Raw genomic sequence first — 24,851 nt, 5'->3', positions numbered from 1 at the left:
ATTTTCAGCTTCTACTCCCCATGCATTTAATTTCATGTTTTATGAGAAAATCTTCATTAAAATGCTACCACTATCAAATAGGCAGGTTTTTCTAAAAGAAAAAAAGTTTTTATGATATATTGCTAATTCTCGACGTTCACATCCCCATAATCATGTTTGCATCTTTGGGGGGTAACCAGAGGGTAAAAACCCACTTATTTTGCTGAAGGCTGATCAGACAATGTTGGAAATACCTTGTTTGGTATGCAAAGATAAAATGAAGAAGTAAAAAACAGAAAAAGATAGAAACTTGAAGATGTTTAAGGTAAATTTTAAACATTTTTTCGTAAGTCACTACATTTTCTGTAAGACCAAAACTCTTCATGATCTGTACACGCAAAAATAACTTGGAATAAACTGATAATCAGTATTGTACAGATAAAAGCAGGTATAGTATAAATTCAATTAAGAAACCTTTCAATTTGGGACGCAAGGCTTCTTCAGGTTTCCTAAATTTTCCTGGAATTTGATATCCATCATTTCTTAACATTGACATTTTACTTTTGTAGTTGTCTTCTTAACAAACCTGTATGAGCTGGGCGAATCAATGTATACTTTGTCTGCGGAAAACAAAGTTAAAACAGTTAAGGTAAGACTTGAAAACATTTATATTTTGGATGATGTGGTCTCATTTTAATGCTACTACCTGTAAAATATACATTATCACAATTAATACGTTTTACATTTTTCTTTTTTATTAAAATTTGAACTCTCTCCTAACAAAAGGGACTGGGGCTTCCTGTGGTGACAAACCACGCTCCCCTCCCCTACACATTTCCACAAAAAGTGGTAATAAATTTTCAAAAAAGGAAGTGTTGAAAGGATTTTGGTAGATCAAACTGGTCAATACACCCTATATATGTTAGTACATAACCAAACCTTTATTGAATACTTTAATATATACTCAAACACTGCAATAGGCCTATTTCCCTTATTCAAAGAAAAAACAGGGTTCGTGCAGGTCCTTGAACTCCTTGAAAAATGTTGGAATTTAAAATGCATTTTCAAGGGCACTTAAAACTCCTTGAAAATAGAAAAAAAGTAGAAATGTCCTTGAATACTCCTTGAAAAAAATTGTCCATGAAAAAATGTGCACATCTCGATTAGTATTGGCATTTTCTTCATATTTTTTAATACCAAAATGAAACCCTCTTAAGAGTTACTCTTTGGAAAATGTCATTTTGGTCCTTGAATACTCCTTGAAAACTCCTTGAATAATTTCTTGGGAACCTAGCACAAACCCTGAAAAAAGGAATCCCATTTTATGTCAAGTTTGAATATGCCTTAATTTGAATCAAGAATTGTTGCAAACTATTTCTTCTAAAGCTGATCAAGTTCATGGCTATACTAATTATTGCAGCTGAGAGTGCATTAGTCTGCTGCATGCATGGATGGTCTACCCACATACATAAAATGATTCCTGCTTTGCCTTTGATTCAACCTTAATGGTTTTATGTAAATCCATAGGTCAAAAGACGTGAATTTGATATCACCTGATGCCCAATAGTCTTTTGACAACTTGAATTGCATGATGAGATTACCCGAGTTCGAGTCCCGCCGGGTTCGGTGTGGTATATGAGTAGAGTTGTTTGTTGGTTCTCTGCTGTGCTTCGAGGGTTTTCCGGGTTCTCCGGTTTTCCTCCCTTCGCAAAAATCAACTCCTAAATTCCAATTCGATCACGGAATGAGGGCCACAGGTTTGTTAGCCACTGGCTATTAAGTGCTACCCTCATGAAAAAAAGGACGTTTTTTTTTCAGAATAAATAATTCACCCTCAGGTTGATATTTTTAGCAGTTTTATGCATCCTGTAATTGAAAACATTGTATACAAATTCACATTTTAATTAATTAATTTATTTATTTATTTTTTCATGATATAATTTATATTTTTATGTGGGGCAAGGCACATGAGTACTCAGACTTGCTGCTCCAATCCAACTCATGTTGGAAATGACGAATGAAGCAAACTCTACTGGTAATAATGAAAATGAAGCTAACCACCAATATGGACACGAGGAATGATGACAATAATGAAGAGGAAGCTACTCCTGAAATACCAATGACTGATCGCGTCCATAACACCCACAAAGATGAATTTGATGGAGTTAGTGAACTTGGTGAATCCTACCTTTCTCAACCGGATGATAATGATGATAACGATGAAGATGATGATGAAGATTAGCCAGTTTTAAAAGAACTTCAATTTCGTGAAAGACGAATTGACAGTGTTGTGGGAGTCATGGCTCTAAGAATTGCTAAATCCATTGCAGAATCAAGCAACAATGTGAGTCAATAACTTTGCATTTTTTGTGATTAAGGCCCAGGGCAAACGTCGAACTAACCATGAGCTTAATTCAGTCGAACCTATTACATTTGAAATAGGCTCAAGCCTAGTACGAAGTTTGCAGCAATTGAGAACGACCCCATTGAATAGGTTCGAGTCCAGCATAAGTTCGACAAGCCAAGTCGGACATTACGACTCTGGAGCGACTTTGCGGCAAACGCCGTTTTAAACACGTGCCGAACTAAATTCATGGCATGCTGCCTAATTAATCCCATATCAACAAGACCTGTCCAATTAAGAAAATAATTGGACAGTTACCTATATGGGATTAATGAAAAGTTGTATAATTATAAATTTAATATAAATAACTAAATATACTTATATTTAGTTAATAAATATTCACAAATTGTGATTATTAAACTAATGTATTTGAAAAGAAAATGTGAATCTTCAATAATTATAAAAATGTCTATAGTTCTACAGTTAAGTTTATTTACTTTGTTCTTTTCATAGATATACTTCTTCATGAAATCTGAGCCCCCAAGCATTGAAAATGTTGAACTGTGCCTGCAATTTTCAGAGAAATTGGTTCCATTGGGCATAAGTTTGCCACCATACAGAAATTCTTTCAAACAGGATGGTGCAATATTGTAAGTCTCAACTTTATCTTTAATATATCTCCCTCGTAAAGAATTAATCATTTCTACTATTCAATTTCCAATGGCGGTTTAAAATTATTAATAATAATGGCCATTCCTAACTGAATATTTTTAACCAGTATATTGCAGTTTATTGTATAAACTATAGTTGTTTACAAAGATTTCTACAACTGAGAAATTTCAAAACATGTAAAAATACCATAATTTTCACATGTAAAATTATAACCAATCAGTTTTTAGTATTCGGTGACGTCATTGCTCTCACAGGCGCGGGAAAATCACGACGGTCGGCAGCTTTGTCTCGTATGTGGTTGCAAAGATTGCTCACTCGATCGATAATTTTGTTAAAATTATAGAAAATTAAGTTCAAAAACATGGCTGAAAGGTTTGTCACATTTGATTTACAAGACGTCATAGATTTTATCGAGGAGGAGGAAAATGCAAACACTAAAAAAAAGACAAAGAACGACTTGTCGCTCATTCAGTTATTTCTCACAACTGAGAAGGAGACTCGACCGTTTGAAGAGATTTTTCCTCAAGAACTCGACTTGTATTTGTCCAGATTTTTGCTATCAGTCAGAAAGAAAAACGTTGAGGAATATGAACCAACAACCCAGCGAGGATGACAGTCTAGAGTTGAACTTGATTTGGGTTTGTTTATTAAAGACTGTATTTATAAATTCTCGGTTTTATGTCGAATTGCACTTTGTATTTGGGATGTTTTCTACAATAAAATTCAATTGTTTTGGAAAAAAATACAGTGCTATGGTTTATGAGAGATCTTTTCAACACTCGAAGATAAATTTCGTATCTCCGCGCGCCCATGTAATATCCTCTATATATTAGTATATTATGATGTGTAGTTCCAGAAATTATCCATATCACACCCACAGGATGCGCTTTTTCTGAAAAAAATTTACCACTGATATTTCACGCCTGTTGTCTTTGTTTCAGCGCCAAGCACAATGAAGAATATGAAATTAGGAAGAATGGTCAACCAGTGTCTACAGCATCACCACCAAAAAGGCAAAGGAAAAAATAATTATTTCACGTTACACTGTAAGTTTGGTAATTTTAATTTTTCGAATTATTATGAGTGTTAATAATAATTATACTTGCTCAGCTCCACAAAAATACAAATAAACTGTGATATAAATAACTTTGTTTTCAGTGAACGCCTCAAAAGATAAATTCAAGAGTCAAACGAAAAGAAGGAAGAAATAACATTGTTTGTATCTGTGTATCTCATCTTTTAATGGTCCATGTTTATGTTGCAGTTCATAGACATTGTGTTTCTTTATTCAAATATGTTATTCACTTTTAAAGACCCATTGCCACTTACCGTGATGCATCACAATTTGTTTACATTTTGAATCATGTCACCACTGAAAAAACAATTCTAACCTTTTGAATAAACTCTTAAAAGAATGTAAAAGAATCATTATTGTGCCTTAGTGCTATGTAGGAAAAGGATTTAATATGACGTTGTTATTCAATATTTGAATCTTTGAATTTCATGGACCACGAAATTCATCTGTGACCGCGTGCATCACGGTAAGTGGCAATGGGTCTTTAAATTCAAATAAAAGATTAAATTAGAAAGTACAAATAGGGAATATCAAATTTAGTAGTTGCTTGTACAGTTACTGTTCAATGACAGTTGTAACTTCTCTACAATAAGTCATATTTAATATTTTTATGCCATTGTTACAGTCAGTTTATTATTATTCTATTAATATTTATCAAACATGACATTAAATTTTCAAGTTAATAAATCACTTATTTGGAAAATTAAGCTTGTGTATATAATTTAATGGATTATTTAATACTTTGCAAACCGACATCGCAATTATGAAAATCTGAGAATCTACGTTTGGTATGATACTTTACAGTATCAAAATTATACAATTCATTGGAATTCCCCCCCGCCCCTTCCCCCCCCCTTCCCCCCCCCCCCCCCCCCCCTCTTTTGTGCTCCCCCCTCAGAGACACTTTCACTTCCCAATTATACAGCGAATTAGAGTAACATGGGTGGATAAACGGACAGAGAGCACATACATGATCTACAATTTACTTCACTATGACGTCACATCAAAACAATATTCAACAATCTATTGTTTAAACGCAAAGGATCATGGTCGTCGGACGGGGTCAAATCAACGCAAACTAACCGAAAATTGTTCTAAATCCCGTATCATTCCACGAAGAGAAGTGAAACGCTCAGAATATTTTTTAGCACATATTAACACACATTATATCTGAAAACCAGGCCATTTTAGATTAAACTGTTTTGCTAGGAGCAAATTTAGTTGAATTTTCTATTGGATTTGGCGATTTTAAACCCCCACATAAACAAGCAGTGACGTCATAGTGAATTAGGTCAATTACGATTACATAATTTGCAAAACCAGATGCTGGTATGGGTTTGTATTCCCAGGACTGGTTTTCATGTTTTTACATGGGAATACATTAACCCATACCATGTAAAATACAATATACCATGATCTATGACCGTTGCATCTGAATTCCAACCCCGGTTTTTACTGTGAAAGCCCATCCCAGGACAACAATTCACATTCATGCTTATCTTGTAAATTCCATTGTATTTTTCCTTTGAAAATTCGTGTTTTAATGTTATGATCTAAGAAAATCCTGCAATTTGATTGGCTAAGAGGAGGATTTCAGCGTAACAGTGAGATTTCAAGCTTTCGGGAGTGAGGTTTCGAAATTACCATGGCAACGCAAACTACAAAATTCAAGAAGGCGGATTTAGTCTCAAAATTGTTTGGAAAAGCTGGAAAAAATCATCTAAATCAACTTAAAAAGCAGCAAAAAAGGTTAAGCATGACAAAAAAGCATGGGGCTTTTTATCTAGGAATCAGAAAGCAAAGAAAACTTCAGCTGAAGGATTTATCACACCTCATTTATCAGGTACTTTTAGCACTTCACAAGGAAAGTCAAACATGCTAACATGCCTCGTTAAGGCGTTATGGCCAAGGGACCAGCAGATGCGCGTGCATGGGGCCAGGAGATGCGGGTCCACCAGATGTAGGTAGGATGAAACCACCAGAGGTATTTGAAAGCGAATTTCGTTAAAATAAGTATCGATTTCATTTGATGAAATGATAACATGCAATTGTTTGTCAGTCAAAACTATTGGCAAAAATCGGCATTAATGGTTGGCTGTTAACCCACGTGATATGTGACGTCAAGTCATATCACGTGGTCAGATCACTCACAACACAAGGCTAGCCAATATAACAAGTTTCGTTACCATAGCATTTATTGTAATGACTATTGGCAAAAATCGGCAATGTTTTGTTTGTAAGTCACGTAGTATGTGACGTCACGCCATGTCACGTAGTCAGATGACTGATGACTACACAAGTCTTACGGCATCGTACCAAGTTTCGTTACCATAGCATTCATAGTAATGAGTGTTCGCAAAAATCGGCGAAAATGTTTTGTTCGTAAGTCACGTGATATGCTAATGCTGTGACGTATGAGGAGTAATCATTTAATATACAAAACACTACTGGTACAGATAAATTAAATTTGAAATACGTCATTGTTTTCCCCATTGCTCTTATAGAAATGATTGCAAGTTAGTTTTCCCATAGAAGCCGGTGTTTCGAATTACGAGGAACAACAAATAACCATAAATGCCTCCTCATACGTCACAGCATTAGCATATGGCATGGAAAAACCTTCATAACTTCAAGAAGCCGCACTCAAACTATGTAATTTTTTCGGGTTATTCAACATCTTACTCCCCATGTAGAATCAATACTGAGAATATTGTCAGAAGGGTGATAGGCACTTTAATCTTGGCTACTTTCGCAGTCATCGGGGAATATACCTGTATCGATTGACATGTTGAAAATATTGGTAAGTGCCTCTTAAATAATTGGACCAGCAATTTCTTTAAAATTTTTGGTGAAATACCATCTAGTCCTGATACCTTTATAGCAATATTTAGTTTTTCTTGTAACTCTAAGGTAATTTTGTTGTTAATGTGATGAAATTTTAGCCTACTTTCAACCCTGAGTATAAAGTCTTAATATGTTTGATCTTATTGTTTTATCCTGTTCCTTAATGTTTTATAGTTTTGCCAGTCGGATTGTGAGCCAGATTTGATGGCTTGTTTCTTAGCTTCAATTTTACTGTAGATTAAATTTCGCACTTCGGATCGATGTCATCCAAGCGGCTAATCTTATGCCTGACTCTTCTGATTTTCTTTGGAGCATGTTTGTTTAACACTACTACACTTACACTACATTTTATCTCGTAAACAGTACCCTGGGTTCAAGATATGCTCTTCTCTAATATTCTAAGGAGAGTTAATAATAGTTTCTTTGCAATTGAAGCGAAAATGTTTTTGATAAAAAAAGTAATTTTCCGTTGGTCCCCTGCTCAAGGAATTTTGACCAGTAGGTCATTTTAGGTCACGCGCTCACGTTGACTGGACGTGTGCAAGTAAGTAAACAAATGAAGATTAGATTGCAATTACGAACAATAGATATCTATCTACCATGTTCTATCTAGATTGCGCCTAGAACTAAACACGAGTGAACACGAGTGAACACGAGTGAACACGAGTGAACACGAGTGAACACGAGTGAACACGAGTGAACACGAGTGAACACGAGTGAACACGAGTGAACACGAGTGAACACGAGTGAACACGAGTGAACACGAGTCGAAAAAAGATAAAAAGAAAATCAAAAAAAGTAAGCAAATATAAATAAATAATTAACGAAGAACGAACGAAGGGAATAAATGAGTTGCATGAGTATTATATAAACTTTTATCTACGCCAATAGTTAATTCCTGATCGGTCACAATCGCATCGATTTACAGTCAACAACAGGAGGGTAGCTCTAGTAATATTTGTTGATATTATTGTTCAAGACAATTTTAGTGCGTCCATGAAATCAAAGATAATCCTTTTAGGTAATGATCCAAGTTAACGTTTATCAAGTTTACATGTATATTTATAAAACCGGACATAATTAAGTGGTATACTGTATTGCATTATAGAAACTTTACATTATTTATTGTTCGTGGTATTAGTTATTTCCAAGTTCTCTTAAAATTCATTAACTCATAAATTTCTTTGTTTCTTTCTTGCATCGTTTCTGTAAGTTTATCTTATTTATTATTTTATCTATTTACCTGTTATTATTCTATTCTATATTTCTTTCTTTTTACTTTCATTCATTCGTTCTTTGAGTTTATTCATTCATTTTCTTATTTATTCATCCCATTCATTTATTCGTCCATTAATTTATTCCCTTCGTTCGTTCATTCTTCGTTAATTCATTTATATTTTCTTGCTTTTTCTGATTTTTTTTTCCTGATTTTTTTTTTTTTTTTTTTTTTTTTTTTTTTTTTTTTTTTGTTCGTTCCTTCTTCGTTAATTTTAATATTTATATTTGCTTACTTTTTCTGATTTTTTGAAATCTTTTTTCGACTCGTGTTCTTCGTGTTCGACTGATGTTCACTCGTGTTCACTTGTGTTCGACTCGTGTTCGGTCGTGTTCACTCGTGGTCACTCGTGTTCGACTCGTGTGGAGTTTTAGCCGCTATCGTTCTATCCACCCCTAATCATAACACGAATCAACAGAACGTGCGTAGAAAAAGATTTCTTTGGCAGTTATCCGTTTTGAATTTCCGAGGTCACTACTGAAAATATTTGAAGAATTCCATTTTTTATCTCCGAGTAGGCTTCGCGCGCATTATATGCAATCCTTTTTTAGACCAAAATCAAATCCACGCACGATATCACATATCGCAATAAGAATGTATCTAACTTAAATATAAATATGTACCGATAACAGTTCAAATACTATTATATTTTTCATTCATATGACATTTATTCTAGTAAATACCGGACACCGAAATTGTCTTTTTATTTCACAAAAATGCATGTAACATCACCAGGGTGATGCCCTGCCAATCATGAGACACTTCATCTGTTTGAAGTCTTCCAATAGAGCTTTTAGTATCTATTAACATTTTGACTCGACACAGACACAAACGTTTAGTCATAGACGATGAAGCTTTTTACATCCTGAATCAAAATTGCCTTTGTAATTTGGATATTTATGAAAGCAAATTGCAAGAGTAAACAAGCTCTTAGTGTAAACATTATTAGTTCAAAAGATGTCACTTTTTGCCTTTCGCACGTACGAGACATTCATATATGATTTCTCAAACTCATTAACGTGTTTGATATATTACATAAAATTTAAATAATTTATTTCCACTCTTCTTCTGTAAGGAGCTGTTACGCTTCTTATTCTCTCTATTGCATTTTCTGTAGTTTCTTTTCATTTTTCTTCGACAAGTCTGTTGTTAATGTATCGCGCCTGCGAACACTCTTCCGTCGTGCTCCCCCAAGACACGATTCTAGTTTTAAAAACCTTGGGTCTTGAAGTCCCGCTTTTGATTTTTCTCTCGACATTTTTAGCATTTCAGGGAAAGATGGCTGCTTGGTCGATTATATTCCACGACGTCCATGTCTGCTATACCTCATTGTCGTGTCATGATATGATGTTGTCAATGGCGGAAGACTCGTACTTCCCAGTTCTTTTATCCTTTCATTGCATTCTCCTCGTCTCCCTAACTGAGACTGTTGAGTAATAAAAGTCTTACTTTGCTCAGCTAGTTCGTGCCTTTGTTTGTTTTGTACAGCAACTCGTACCAACGCCATCGCTTTTTCCCAAGTTCCTTTACTCCTCTGAGGCTTCAAATCACCAACTTCTTGATCAGCACTCGTTCTTCGCCTTATATTTTCATTTAAGCTTATCGAATGAATCGGAGGTAAAACGCTGTCATTTTTTACCATTGTTGTGGCAATTGTATGCGGTCTTTCTTCTGAAGCAATGATTTGTTTTGTAGCAAAGTCTAGTTGTCTATAAGTCATGTATTTATCTTGCCTTTCTTGATGTTTTTTGAGGGCCACGATTTGTGAATTGAGAGCCCTGTCTTCGTGCGCATTCTCCTTTAATATAGCTACCCCTACCTTATTTTTAAGCCTCATTTCTCCATTCTTGCTGATCCGAATCAAGGGTTGCCGAGACGACACGCTCATAATGAACAGCTTTTACAAAGAACGCATTTGTCGACCTAAATTCAGTGTTTTGTCATGAAATTGCGTGATGTCTTTGAAACTCGATACTCCAAACTTATCTTATTACCAACATGTACATCCTTTTGCCATTAGCCGCATACCTTAGTGAATGTTTGCTATATTTGACACGAAAAAACGTTAAAATAACTTGAATATGATTCGGAGAACAGTTGCATACAAGGAAATTAGGACATTGTTGACTTAGGGATCCATGACTTGCTCTTTAAGGCACGCTTCACTTTAAGTCATCATACGATATTGTTCTGACTTTTAAAAGTTGTCGTGCATCTCCTGGAGTGATCATAAAAACATTCTTCCTGACCGCCACGGAAAAGTTCTTGTTCCCAAACGGAGTTCTTATTGCTTTTTTTAAATTAGTTCCTTGATGTTTTCTCCTTGAAAGTGCTTCAGCTCTTTGAAGCCTTTCTCCTTTATACTTTCAAGATTAAAACTTGTACGGCTTTTAAAGTCGGTTTGGTTACTTCAGTCGGCTTAGTTAGTACTCAGTTTTGTGGTTACTTCTGTCGAGTGTTTTACAGTTAGTTCGACAGTAAATACGTGCATCGACTGGCGTACCACCGGTTTGTTTGCAAGGCAATAACTACTGCTGATCTTCGTTTGTTTGCTGTTGTTTTACGTGGTTTTTGTTGTGCTAAATCTCCTTGTTTTTCACTATGATAACTCAAAATATCACTTCAAAGGACCAACTATAAAACACACAATAGATGCACTTATTACCAACTGAAATTTAAATATGAAAAGAACTGTAAAATATTGTCTCTTGGGAACTTTTTTTTATGGCAACACAATTTGTTGTCTAGCAACAACTCGAGTGAGCTGGGTTAAAATGCTTAATCTTATAAATTTATCTCAGCTGAAAATTGTTAAATATTAATAATGGACTAAAACAGCTGTGTAAAAATGCAGATTTAAACTTGTCTCTCAAAAACGAGGTCTAAAAATTAACATACTGGAGCTAATTGCTTTCTTTTATACTAATGCAGAGTTAATCCATTATAATTAACATTCTCTTCAGAAGGATTTACATTAACGTTGCCGCCATTATGATTGAATAATCACCAAATAAAATCTTGCTAGTTTTTGTTGGTTGAAAATAATCCAGAAGAAATTCTGGAATTACTCCTGAATAACATTTATAATATTTCACATTAATATTAGTAGTTACTTCGTCACGAGAATGGAATAAACTCCCTGTTAGGGATGGAACGTTTTTTTATGAGAGGGGGGGGGGGGGAGGTTGGGGGAGGGGGAGGGGGGTTGGTGGAGGGGGAGGGGGGGGGGCGGGGGAGCCCTCCACCTTTCCTTCAGTACGAAAGGGGAGCAGTAGCAAAATACGCGCGTCCACAACTCTGACTGCTTTATAAAAAGATAACATACAATACAGAATTAAATATAGAATGTGGTCTTCTTACCCAAACCGTAGGCACTAAATAGTAACTATACCAAATGACAGGGCAGAAAAACGGGCTCTACTTTCGACGTTTATGCGTTAATAAGCTTTATATTTCTGGGTCTTTTGGGGCTGATTAACAAAATACCAAAATTTGGGGAATTTAAGGGATGCGTATTTGAGATATAACGCCCTGAACGTTGGGAGAGATGATATTTTGATCAGCACAAAAACTAACATTTTCGCTAATACCTCGAAGTAGAATTGCTCGAGGTTAGCAGAATTTTGTGAAAAGTTTAAAGCAAGTTTAAATTCAAGAATCATTTTACAACAATTCAGAATACATGGATATTTTTGGAATTAACATTAAATATCATTCTTTAAAAATGTAGGCTAATAAAAGTTTCAAATGTTTTGTCGAAAATTATATTTTTGAAAATGTTTACCAGCGATGGTCTCAAGTCTAGGTCAGGTCTAGGTCTAGGTCGTGTACCACACAGATGGATGACGTCTTGCACCGTATCGGGAAGCCGATCCTTGACTCATCTGGTCAAGTTGATATGCTGTAGTAGACTTTTCGAATGCGTTTGATTCTGTGCCTCACAGCCTCCTCTTGTTCTAGCTTAAGCATCATGGATTTAATGGCAGTTTGCTATCATGGTTCTCCAGCTACCTTGCTGGGCGCCGACAGAGAGTAGTTGTCGAAGGAAGCTCCTCTGATTGGCTACCTGTGGCTTCAGGAGTGCCTCAGGATCAATCTTAGGTCCGTTCCTTTTCTTGTTACTTATTAACGATCTCCCGGGCATTGTTTCTTCTGATTCTACCATGGCCTTATTGATGGGTTGCAAGCATTCCCAAGAGAGTCAAAAGACAAAAACATGGCGGCCATTGTGGTGCTGTGAACAATGAATGCTAATGAGAAATCTTTTGTTAAATTGCACCAATATGGCCGCGATGACGTAACGTGCAATCGAAGAATTTGCTGATGGTTCGAAGTGTTTTCGGGAAATCACCACTTTAGAGGATTGTCTTAATTTTGAACATGATATCTTAAATAAAGAAATGGCGTGACTCGTGGGGGATGTCTTTTAACTCCAAGAAGTGTAAGATCATGCGCACAACTCGATCCTCTAGTGCGGTGACTTATCCCTATTGCATGGGTGATAATGGTCAAATTGATAGTGTAAATAGTTACACTGACCTTGGTTTTGAGGTTTCACACGACTTTAAGTGGAATAACCACATTGATATCATTTCAAAAAAAGCAAACCGTTCGCTTGGGTTTGTTAAACGTACTTGTGGTTGGAGGGCGCCTTTGGTTGCCAAGAAACTGCTCTACTTATCCTTAGTTTGAAGCAAGTTGGAATTTGGAGTCCCAGTCTGGTCTGCTCATCTCAAGCGTAATCTTGTTAAGCTAAATTAAAAGATATAACTAGCTAAAAACTAGTGTGAGCTGCGTCGGTGTTTCTAATGAAACAGTAATGATGAAAAGGTAAATTATATACCGTGAAAAGATGAAAAAACTTACTGACGTTTCGGACGCTAGTCCTTCGTCGGAGTTAACGGAGTTAACGGTTGTTAAGCTAGAAGGTTTTCAACGTAGAGCAACGAGATTTATCCTACGCTCTGACGCTGACTACAAGTCTAGACTTATTTCCCTCAATCAATAAAGCTTTTGCCACTGTCCATGCGAAGAGAATTGGCAGACATCTTTTTCCTTTTCAGATGCAGACTGGGGGTCTACGATTTAGACTTGTCAAATTATCTGAGCGTTTATAACCCTCCAAAACGTACAGGGAGAGCAGATAAGGGACCACTTTATAACTTTTTTTAAATTTAAGACTGAGACCTTTGCTTCATCTTACTTAAATCGTGTGGTTCTCTTATGAAATGATCTGCCGGCTGAGCTCAAGCAAGCTATCTCTGCACCGTCTTTTAAGCGTTTACTTGTTAGTCATTATCATGACAAATTTTTGTATTCCTTTGTTGAGACCACTAATACCTGTTCTTGGGTGACGAAATGCCGCTGCTCCAACTGTAGGGCTTAACCATTCATTTATTAGTTACCTGTTTGATCTCTTTTTTTCTTCTTCTTAATTTTAGTTGGAGACTATCCTATAGGTGGAACGTCGCCTGTCTAGTTCTCCGCAACAGTTTAATTGTTGTAAGCTTAATAAGTAAATAAATAAAAAAAAGTATTTCTAACTTTACAGTTGAATTGGAAGAGAACATGAATCTTGCAATGACTAGTAATTATAGGGCTTATCGTTATTTCAATTGTCTAAACAAAATAATAAAGTATCCTTTGTTATCCCTTCTATTCATCAGCCAAACTAGGTGCAATTAACGTCCATAGAATTCCTTCTAGACTACTTGTCATATGATAGACCAGGGCCGTAACCAGGGGGGAGCACAGGGTGCACGTGCACACCCCATAAAAGATTAAGGTCCGTTCATCCATCTTCTTTTTTTTTTATTTATTTATTTCATTTATTTTTTTTGGTTCTGCTTTCTTTTGGTTACCTTTTTTTTCTTTTTGGTTCTGCAAATTATTGTCTGTGCACCTCCCTGCAAGATCCCTAGTTATGCCACTGAGATGGTAATAAAAAAACGATCAATGGTCCGATTTTATTCGATGTTCACCCTCCCTGTGAACTACTACTCTAGCCTAAAGTGGTTTAACGAAAGGTTATGAAAATGATCCAAAAGAGAACATTTTTAGCGCATTTGCAAACTTTATATATCTCTTTAAGTCTTTCAGTTTTTAGTAGAGTGAGTGACTTGATAAAATCAAGCTAACAGCCCAGCTATCGACGAAGCAAAGACGATGTTGACTGTACTTGTTTTCGCAATAATCCTTAGCATCGAGCTTGTGTCTGCCATGCCAAGACACGACCTGAAGTGTCTCGACGGCATTCATCACAAGATGTATCCTTCACCAGAGAGATCTGGCTTTGCGGCTTGTTTTCCTTGGCAAAACAAATCTTGCTGTTCGCCAGACGTGACTGTGAATCTAGTGGAACGTGGCAAGAAAGATGTATTGCACTTTGACTGGGACTACTGTGGTGGTTTAAGCGAGGTAAGAATAAAATAGGAAGAAAGGGAAAAAAGTTTGGATATATGGAAGGGATTGGCAGAAAGATAATACGAGAAGCCTACACAAGCCTATGATCCCTCCCTAACGGAGCTCTATGTACTGAAATTATATCTATTAGTGTTTTGACATTTTGACATCAATTCTTATATCCAATTTTACACAATTGTGTCTTAGGAATGCAAAGCCATTATGATCAACCACGAATGTCTTTACTTTTGTGATCCAAACCTCGTGAAATGGGAGATAAATGGTGGTTTGGTCCGAGAAGTACCCATTTGCAGTAATACCTGCGACCAATGGTTTGAGGCCTGCAAGAATGACAAAACTTACTCTGACAACTGGCTGGAGGAATACTTCTTGCACCACAATGACAAGGGTCCTATAAAACCTGACAGACCTTGTCGCACCTTTGCCGAGGTAAGTATTCTCCCTAAAATACCTCGATAGAAACATACTTATTATGTAACAAACCACGTGAATTCTTTTCCAAGTAAAACGCTGTAGAAGAACTGAATATCATCTCTCAATCATAATCATTTGTAAAGCGCCTTTGAGCATATCCATATGGAAAAGAGCGCTATCTAAATATCATAATCATCAATCATTATCATGTCTTGATCACTACACAGTGGAATGGTGTACATAGTTCAGAGGGCTTCTTTGAACATATCCATATGGAAAAGAGCGCTATATAAATATCATAATCATCATCATGTCTTGATCACTACACAATGGAATGGTGTACATAGTTCAGAGGGTTTCTTTGTTGGTATAAGAAATGGAGGGATGTATTTAGGGCGGTGTTTTTACAGCAGGGGGTGTCTTGGGTATTGTATGGAAAGGCATGGGTTGCACCGTATGGAGTGCAGTGTTTGTGGCGTTGTGAGTGGTCTTTGCAATTGGGGTACAATAGCCGTGTATGGGGTGCAAAGAATAGTGTGTCATAGGTGGTGCATCAGGGTGTCAGGGATAGTGGCTGGGGTGTTATAGAGCTGCAGCACGCCGGGTGCATGTCATTGATGATGTATGAGGTGCCATGGTTATTGTTTGGGGTGTAATGGCTTGTGTACGAGGTGCCATAGTTATTGTTTGGGTGTCATTGATTGTTTATTAGGTGCCATGGTTATTGATTTTCTCTTTCATTAAAGGTTTTTAAAAATGGAGAAGGATTGTGTAACCAGATTTATGGACAATGCTTCAAATATGAAAGGTCTTCCAACTGCATGGTGTTTGATTTCAAAGGCGAAAATCCAAACGACAAAGTAGTGCCACGTTCTTCGCCATAGATTTAAACAAGAATTAACGCTAACAATAGGCTCGAATATGAAGCGTCATCGAGAAACGATGTAATAAAAAATAAATAAATAATTTAAAAATAAAAATAAAGAGTATGCTAGCAGGATTGAGCATATTTTCCATAGTCTTTATTAGTCTAAGAATAGAATTAAATATTACAATTGGGTGAGCCAAAAGAAATGCCATGATAGCATAAATAAAGGAGAGGACCAAGATGTTGGGATTTTATTATCTGGGCTACCTGTTGTTAGGGCTCGCTGAGGACACGTTGCATAAAGCATGTGCTTTCTAAATGAGATTGTTTTGTTTTCTTTAAGAGCTCAATGAATGCTATAAAAAGTAAAGTACGGCAAGGGCACTTAACTGGTTTTTATAGCTAAATCTTCCAACACTTGAAATAAATTTCTCAAACTCATTAATAATTCATAAGCTCAGCAACCAATGGATGGGCACTTTTCAGATCACGTGGATGGGTTTTGAAACCTAATGAAAAACCATTTTCATCACTAGTGTTTGTCGAATATTTTCGTCACTAGTGTTTGAAATATTTTCATCACTAGTGCTGAAATATTTCTTATATATTTGTCGTGGGTGTCTCAAAATAGCTAGAAGAATTTCTCATCCATTTTCCCCCCATTTACCTCATTTCTTTACCTCTCTCTCCTCCATTACTTACTTCTTATACTTCTATCTATTTACGTAATAAACTTTTTCTTTTCTTTTTAACTTATGGACTTATCATGTCTCGAACTTGGGACTCTTTGCGTAATAGTCTAGTGATTCACCAACTATGCCAACGAGGAATTTGCTGACAAAGTTGGGTTAGATCTATATTTTATTATTTTTTCCCCATACAACTGCCTAACATACATTAAATAAAAAAATAAAAACAAGGAAACTTCTTTTCCTGCATAATAAATTATTAGCTCCGTAGAGAAGTAATTCCAAAAACTCGTGCTTCATGTTTCATTAGGGTTTAGAAACACTCAAAAACAATATATGTTTTTCAAATGTTTTCTCGTGTTTGGAAACCCTAATGAAACACACTCACTCGTTTTTGAAATATTACTTTAGGTATATTGATATAGACCTTAGATTGCAAGAATGTTGACATATAAAAATACAAACAGTAATGATGAAAAGGTAAATTATACACCGTGAAAAGATGAAAAAATTTACTGACGTTTCGGACGCTAGTCCTTCGTCGGAGTAAAAGAGAAAGAGGTGGTAGAAAGGAGTGTATATATGATAGAATAAGACAAAAGAAACCAATGAGAGCAAGGTAGGCAAGGAAACAAAAACAAACAATCAAAAGACAAAAGAAAAGGTTAGTTGAAAGTAAAGCGTTCTGAGATGCGTTCCTTCTTCCTTAAGCGTAATTATCCTGCTCATGTTATTGATCGCGCCATTCGCAAAGTTTCTATTATTGATCGTACCACCGCTCTCACTCCTCACACTCGTCCCTCTAATGATCGCATTCCTTTCACTCTTACGTATCATCCTATTAACAATTCCATTAAACCCATTGTTAACCGCAACTTTTCTCTGCTTAACTCTGATACTCGCACTTCTGCTATTTTCAACAACCGCCCTCTTTTTTCTTATAAACGTGATCGTAATCTTCGTTCTTTCTTGGTCAAGGGAGTTCTTCCCTCTAACAAAGAACCTGGTACTTTTCGCTGTTCTCGTAAACGTTGTTATACTTGTCATACTATGGTGGCCTAGGGCTGCCATAGTAATTTTGTAAATAAACAATTGATTTTTTGAAAAACTATGCTTTTTTCTTTTCTTTCTTTCTTTCTTTTTCTCTTTTTGCAAGTTTTCCGTTTTTTGTTGATTTGTTTTTGGAAAACTGTGCTTTTTTTCGTTTCTTTCTTTCTTTAATTTCTTTCTTTTTTTTTTAAATTTCAGTTTTTCCAATTTTCTTTTTTTTAAATGCTCTTTTTTTCTATCTTTTTTTTTTCTTTTCTTTTCTTTTCTTTATTTCTTAATTTGGTGAGAACTCTTAAGCTTTCTTTCATTTTTCTTTCTCTTCACTATTTTTTTTTCCCTTTTATTTTGATTTCTTTCCTTTTTAATGGTAGGTTATTTTTTTCGTTGTAAATTAAACTACAAACAAACAAACAAAAAAAAGAAGAAAAAAAACAAATAATAATTAAAAAAAAAACAAACAAAAAAAACACGCCATTGGCCTAGAGCTGCCATAGACCAGAATGCAATTCGGTATAGATTATGCATCCCAGCGTACTTTGCAAGCACGAGGCGAGAGATTGTTGTCTGGTTGTCTTGTAAACATGGCTGAGAAGGATTGGAACAAATTCAAGGATAAAATGAAAAGCAAGAAAGCTCAGAAGATTAAAAGCCAATTAAGGGGAAGGAAAAAACAAATGAGCTAGTAATACAGCGTCTGAGCGCAACAGTTGCTGGTAAGGCCCAGAAGTACTCCCGGATTGGTCCTCGTGAGTTTGTAGCTTTCGATCAGGACGGTGACGAATTTACTATCGAAGGTATCAAGAAAGCGTGCGAAAGGCACTTTGCCCCGATTTTAACATCTAAAATGACCTGCGATATTCTTGCAGGCGAGCAAGGGCCATCTTGTTCAACTGTAGCTCAAATACCTAACACAAAGTTGATCCATGTGCGATTCATTGCTGGTACATCTGAGGTACATGCTTACCAGGACATTGAGGACAGTAGCTCATCTGAACCTGAAGAAGTCGGTCCTGATCCATGTAAAAGAACGCAAAGGAAATCGAAAAGTGAACCTTCCCCAACTAAAAAAAAGGTAACTGAGTATCCTAGGAGTTTGTCTGTCGTAGACATGATGAAGCTTGGTAGACTCGTAAAGAAACAAAGAACAAGCCTGATTTCACTCCACGCATTTAACATCTCTGACATGTCGTGGACCAAAGAACCAATGCCTGTTGAATTCACCATTGAAGAACAGCCACTGGGAACTGGGGGTTTTAGGAAGGCCATGAAAGCATCTACGACACATTCCAAGTATTCCAGCAAACTGTGGGTCGTAAAAATATACTTGCCGAAAGCACTGGACGACTTAAGATTGTTGAATCAACCTGTGGATTGTCACACTAAAAAGGTAGTGCAAATGCATAGTTTGGCAAGGAACTTTGCAGTTTCTCTGGCAAACAAAGTCAAGGGCTCTAAAGAATTTGGCCAGCCTATCCAGTATACGGAGATATATTATGGGACAATTGACGAAGAAGAAACTGTAAATGTCACAGTAGAGGAATTTGTCCCGGGAGAATTTATTAAGTTTATCACCAACAATGGAGAGATTGTTGTAGATAAAGACAGTGAGTTTTGTAAGAAAGCACAGTGTCTTGCACACTATTCGTATGAAAAATCTGAAAAGTCAATGATGGTTCTTGATATTCAAGGCAGTGGTAATGTGATGTATGATCCTGAAATAGCTACGTCAACATCAAAAGGTGATGATGATGGTGAGTTGCTCTTTTGTGCAGGTAATTTATCAGATGCTGCTATTACCAACTTTATTGCTGAGCACAAGTGTAATGAGTATTGCTTTTTAGCTGGGCTGCAAGAGCTCACAAATGTTGACCCATGAGATAGATACTTTTTTTAGCACTCAAGAACTTCGTTTGTCTTAAGTTGACAACTGAAACAGTTCAAGCAAATAATATAAGTTTATTTAAGTCACTGGCAATGCGTGGCATCCAGAATATGAAGACCCCGAACCATCTGAAAAGACTTTGAACTTATTTAATTCTGTTGTACATTTTAATTTTATTTACTTGTCGATTATTTATTACTTATTAATTATTTTACATCTCCCAGCATTAGCTCTGCTATTTGGGAGTATAAGTTCCAAGATCCAACACTTTTGTGAAATAAGCGTGAGGCAAAGGAGATTTTCAGACTAAGAGGTATTATACTGCTCATTTACAGTGCAGCTTATTCTAATCAAAGCCACCCAAACAAATGTACCACAATGTTTTCAATATTGTGAAAGTACACATGATTATATTAAAGCAGAAAATGAGAAAGTCATAATTGGATAATATATTTGTAATAAAAAGTAATTGTTTTGGTGGCCTTATTTGATGTAGATGCATAGCAGAGCATGCATCATACATCCATGAATCAATTCCTAATAGCAAAATTTTACATTCTTAACTAAATTGGCTAACAACAAAGAAGAATTGTCACTGCTCGCACAAAGACAGCTAATTAAGTCACAATTGTATCTTGCACTTTTTCACTCCACTATAAGTGTCAAGTTTTATTTCGTGGATAAATTTCATGCACTCTTACAGCAGTGCCTCTCTTTCTGTACTAGAGCATGGTAAATACAAGACATGGCTTTGCTCCATCTAAATCCATGCAGTGTAGCTACCTCACAAGCTCATTAACATATCCATTCATGGAATACTGAATTTATTATTCCATTTCAATCTTTTTAAATGTTTTACTATTGTTCTGTCATTTTCATTTATTATTCATGCATCCTTATGACTATTTAAAGGTACAAAAATGAATAGAATAGACAAAAATGACATGAGGTGAGCAAAGTTATATTATCAAGATTTTGAAGTTCAAACTCATTTTTTTATATTTTCTCCAACAATCAAATGCTTTTTAGATATTATATCAAATATGCATTTTGTGTTATGAGCTTTCAGAAAAGGTATATGTTATTAGAAATTTATAGCAGATTGAATGCACTATATGGCATTAAAGTAACAAGCCTGTTTATGTCAGGGGATATTCTTAAAAATAAATTGAAACATAGTTTGAGATCCAGAGAAATATACAGGTGATATAAGATAAAAACAGGAAAAATACAATATAGTGCATTTTGGAGTATTGGCTTTATATATGATATACTGTGTGTATGCACAGTAATATTAGGATTTACAGTGCAGCTACTATAATTTGGGCCACTTCAATTAGTCTCATTAAGCAATCATATTCTTGCAACTTTTAACTCAACAGTGGCCACCCGCACTTTAGGTTTACTAGAATAAAAGTACCACTTCACAAAGCCAAAGTAAACCATGATCACACAGTCGGTTAAAAAATCTCCTAGGAGGTTTGAACTTACAATGATTTAGAAAAAGAGCACATTGAGCACATTGATAGAAGACCTTGGAGACATGATAATGTGATTCATCATTTTCCATAGAATGGTTCACCAGTCAAGAACAGAGCATTTTGTTGAGGCTGCAAGCTACAAATTTGCATATCCTTAGAAATCACCTTGAAGTCTTGATTGAGTGCCTTGTATTTGGCCAGTGAACTAATGTATGGAAAATGGTGATTTGGCAACTGCTGTTATCAGTTTTATCACTGTCTGGTTTTTCTGCATCTACAGTACCTTGTCAGTCTTGTTGGATTCATCTTGTTCAAGTGATCCTGGTTATAGTAGCAGCACAAGGTTGAAGAAGGCAAAATGTAACTGTTTTAGAAATAATTGTTATCTTGATATTAACAGATTTCTTGTTGATGAAGATATGTTTATATTCATTTGTTGCAGTTATTGAATAATAAAAGATTAAAAAATTAAATTTTTGATTTAAAGCTTGAAGGATCGTAGTTCAAAATACATTATACAAGTGCAATGATGATGTACTGAACTTTTTAGATTAATAAATGCAGAATACATATCAACTGTTGCCTAGTCTAGTCTTGAGTGAAATACAGTGTAGGACATTTTATTTGACTATACAACTACCAGAATGTCCTACGATTTTTATTTGAACTTGCAAAATTAATTTCCATTTGGTGTACAGCAGAGCTGAGCAGTTGCACCGAATAGTAAACTACTAACTATTTACAGGGTTGTCCAGGGTTTTGTTTATGAACCATTATTGTACATTATAATTTTTTGTGATCCAATGATTTGCAAAATAAATCCTCATGAGTTGTGATTCACTCATCCTTTGGAAAGCTAAATAAAAGTAATTGTCAAATTTTCATAAATCTGTGAGTTATTCTTGCTATTCTACCAATTAGTTAGCCCTTGAAATTTTAAAATATTTTGAAAAAGATAATTTGTCAGCCTTGAGAAATTGCTGGCTAATGTCGTAATGATCGACAGCATGACAAACAAGGTAAAGTACCGTTGAATAGTTTTAAATAGTTTTTTGAAATACCTTTTCATTATTTTCTTTTTTCCTAATTCGGGAAATATAAGTTTAATTTTGGCCTTGGTGATTCATGCCATATAACCCCCTTCCCCCTGAACACCCCTGTATTTAGATGCTTTAACAAATCAAACTACATTATCCTTGAGATATCGAAATGCATGGGCAATGTCAGAGACATCAATTTCTAGTGGGTCTATTATTTGTTCACACTTAACCCTTAAACCTGGTGGCAAATAGTCGTCGTTGTCAGTCAACACATCTGAAAGATCAGCAACCTCTTCCAGTTGTTGCTCAGTAACTTTCAATCCTTGAAATGACAAAGAACATTGATTTCATTATCTTAACTGTAAATTTGTTGGTATATTCCTAGCACACAAATGTTTCTCATTTTGGTCATAAATAACCATAATAATAATCATCATCATTAATGACAATAACAAAAATAATTTAAAAGATCATGTTTATAAGATCTTTTTACAATATGTATGACTTGTCTCAAAAATAATACTCTTGTGAGCAACCTCCAACTCTAATAAACAAAAATGTCTAAAAATTGGGCAAGTAAGTTGAGAGAATTCATATGATAACTGCATCATATTTGACTGAATTATAAATTTATCATACCACATTCTTGAAGCCCATACTTTTCTGGAAAGTCATGAATGTGATTTGGTACTCCATCTGGAAGGTAAGTGGTTTTTTGACCACGGATCCTGTGACTGTTCCAAACTGTATCAACAAATGTGTTGATTTCCTTTTGCATTATGGGTATCATAAGATAAGCAAGGAGATGCCTTAAACAAAACAAGTAGGTTATTCAACACACAAGCCAAAAAGTCCAAAATTATATTCCTATTATATATTTTTACTAAAGTGAACAGTTTATTACTTGGGTATAACTTTTAAGATGCATTAATACTTATTTATTTTTCAACCTTCTGAACAATTTCTTTGTTGCAATTCTTCAGAAGAAAATATGCCATATTTTCATTTTTTATATCAAGCTTATTATTATATTTCAACCACAATCTAGGTATGTGATACTTCATCTTTCCTAATAAATTATAATTAGTGAGTGGCTTAGAAGTTATATTGCACTAAATAAATGAAAATCGCAAAGAGTTTACCAGGGTTGACAACATTATTTTACAAAAATTATTATCGTGAGAACAGCATGATTTGAGGTGCTATAAATTCTGGATTTTTTTTTGTAATGAAATGTTTCTGGGATGACTATTATTAAAGTTTGAACACATTCACTGTATGCTTAAATATTGTGGTAGGCAAGAAATACCTGTGACTTTCATTATTTGGGTCATAATGCCCATGATCTTTCAACTGCTTCAAAGGGAATTTAAAGAACATCTCCAGCCTTTCATGGAGTTCCCTCCACCACCTTTCAATCTGTAACAAGATGTTAAAACTTTGAAAACAAAGGAATAACTATCAAACAAATTAAAGCTGAGATAGACAGCATAAACCTAAGTTTCATTATAATTATGAATCCTAGGTGTATGTTGTCTATCTCCAATAGGCCCTTTGCAGCACGTTGGAATGCAGCTGAATTTGGAGGGCAAGACAAAGGAATCTCAACCAAACCTATTGTTTGATTGGCAATTATTGGAAATATCATTGCAAAAGCAGGTCTAATGAAGTGGCTGAGAGCATGCATGGATTGATGAAAACAGAAAGATTTTACTTTGTGTGATATGGTGTCATATTACTGTTTGTTTGTTATAAGTGTGGAAATTTATACCTGTAATTGAGTTTTGATTATAGTTTTTACCTGGTTCGAGGTTGAAGGCCCATAAATGACAGTTTCAACTGGATCCATATCACCATGATTCTGTCTTAGAAATGCATGCATTGTTGCAAGCACCCCAGTTTCGGTGCCTTTATCCAGTCTCAGCCTGCTTGCAATTGTTCTTGTTTTAAACAAGTACTCAAGGTAAAAGCGACCTATAAGCTGTGGATCACTGTTAGTGATCCACACTTTAACCCACAATACTTTTCTGCTGCATGTATCGATACAGCCGTACACAGCAATAGGGAATGTCCAATTTTGGTATCCCATGAGTTTGTCATGGCCATCGAGGGAGTGCACATGGTTGGGCCCTGGCGACGTAAAATGGCCTTTTGCTTTCTTCTTCTTGAACTGAGGAGCTCTTCTCTCCAAAGCATCAGAGTCTACATCATACATAACGGCATATACAACATCCCTTGGTACCTTCAAGCCATAAACTTGTCTGATTTTTTTCTGTAGTGCTCGATATCCTAGTAATTTCCCTGGCCCTTGCATTTCGTTTTTAACTGCACTTTGGATCTCGTCTATGGTTACCGTGCGATCAGTATAACTGATTTCAAAGTGATTAAGCCTTCTGTCAAGTGTCCTTATGCTCCAAGCATACTCGCCAAAATCCCTCAAAACATAATCTAGGATCTCCTCGCGATGCAAGCCCTCTTCGACGTAACGTTTCAATGCTTCTTTCAGAAGTTCATCTTCTTTCCACTGATCATTTTTGATCCTTACCGCCGCCATGTTTACACTTTCGTTTTTCGCGCTAAAAGGATAATCCTTGTCGAATTGCATTCTGGTCTATGGCAGCTCTAGGCCAATGGCGTGTTTTTTTGTTGTTGTTTTTTTTAAATTATTATTTGTTTTGTTTTTTTTTGTTTTTTTTGTTTGTTTGTTTTTAGTTTAATTTACAACGAAAAAAATAACCTACCATTAAAAAGGAAAGAAATCAAAATAAAAGGGGAAAAAAAATAGTGAAGAGAAAGAGAAATGAAAGAAAGCTT

General features: G+C 35.6%; 5 protein-coding genes and 1 long non-coding RNA gene across 9 annotated transcripts in view; 3 read left to right on the top strand and 3 right to left on the bottom strand.

Annotated features, from left to right (window-relative positions):
• LOC116298775 (tumor protein p63-regulated gene 1-like protein) overlaps positions 1-24,851 on the bottom strand; it is a 102,910-nt gene that overhangs the window by 24,619 nt on the left and 53,440 nt on the right. The window lies entirely within an intron of this gene.
• Positions 347-4,729, top strand: LOC148911145 (uncharacterized). 2 transcript variants are annotated; one of them, XR_016119654.1, is made up of 5 exons: positions 347-628; positions 1,943-2,323; positions 2,837-2,973; positions 3,937-4,041; positions 4,154-4,729. It is a non-coding gene; the product is annotated as an uncharacterized LOC148911145 (long non-coding RNA). The 2 variants fall into 2 exon arrangements; XR_016119653.1 differs by lacking the exon at positions 347-628 and having other exon boundaries at positions 695-2,323.
• Positions 8,871-10,810, bottom strand: LOC116308410 (uncharacterized). The gene has a single exon (XM_031718821.2). The coding sequence runs from the start codon at positions 10,076-10,078 to the stop codon at positions 9,485-9,487; it is 594 nt and encodes a 197-aa protein (XP_031574681.2). The 5' UTR covers positions 10,079-10,810; the 3' UTR covers positions 8,871-9,484.
• Positions 14,815-15,960, top strand: LOC116308411 (riboflavin-binding protein-like). The gene is made up of 2 exons (XM_031718822.2): positions 14,815-15,042; positions 15,774-15,960. The coding sequence occupies exons 1-2, from the start codon at positions 14,815-14,817 to the stop codon at positions 15,909-15,911; spliced, it is 366 nt and encodes a 121-aa protein (XP_031574682.2). The 3' UTR covers positions 15,912-15,960.
• LOC148911144 (myosin heavy chain kinase D-like) lies at positions 18,149-21,362 on the top strand. 2 transcript variants are annotated; one of them, XM_089029795.1, is made up of 2 exons: positions 18,149-19,385; positions 21,278-21,362. In XM_089029795.1, the coding sequence occupies exons 1-2, from the start codon at positions 18,479-18,481 to the stop codon at positions 21,343-21,345; spliced, it is 975 nt and encodes a 324-aa protein (XP_088885921.1). In that variant the 5' UTR covers positions 18,149-18,478; the 3' UTR covers positions 21,346-21,362. The 2 variants fall into 2 exon arrangements, with proteins under 2 accessions (XP_088885921.1, XP_088885920.1); XM_089029794.1 differs by having other exon boundaries at positions 18,149-19,406; positions 21,278-21,352.
• Positions 20,158-24,696, bottom strand: LOC148911143 (uncharacterized). Its single transcript, XM_089029793.1, has 4 exons — positions 23,839-24,696; positions 23,347-23,456; positions 22,677-22,846; positions 20,158-22,359 (listed from the first exon to the last, which is right to left on the bottom strand). The coding sequence occupies exons 1-4, from the start codon at positions 24,640-24,642 to the stop codon at positions 22,178-22,180; spliced, it is 1,266 nt and encodes a 421-aa protein (XP_088885919.1). The 5' UTR covers positions 24,643-24,696; the 3' UTR covers positions 20,158-22,177.

This window comes from Actinia tenebrosa, unplaced genomic scaffold (genome assembly GCF_029948245.1).
Source record: "Actinia tenebrosa isolate PJP-AT-01 unplaced genomic scaffold, QUT_ActTen_1.0 PGA_scaffold14__42_contigs__length_11649687, whole genome shotgun sequence".
NCBI classification, from domain to species: Eukaryota; Metazoa; Cnidaria; class Anthozoa; order Actiniaria; family Actiniidae; genus Actinia; species Actinia tenebrosa.
This window is presented reverse-complemented; position numbering and strand designations above follow the sequence as displayed.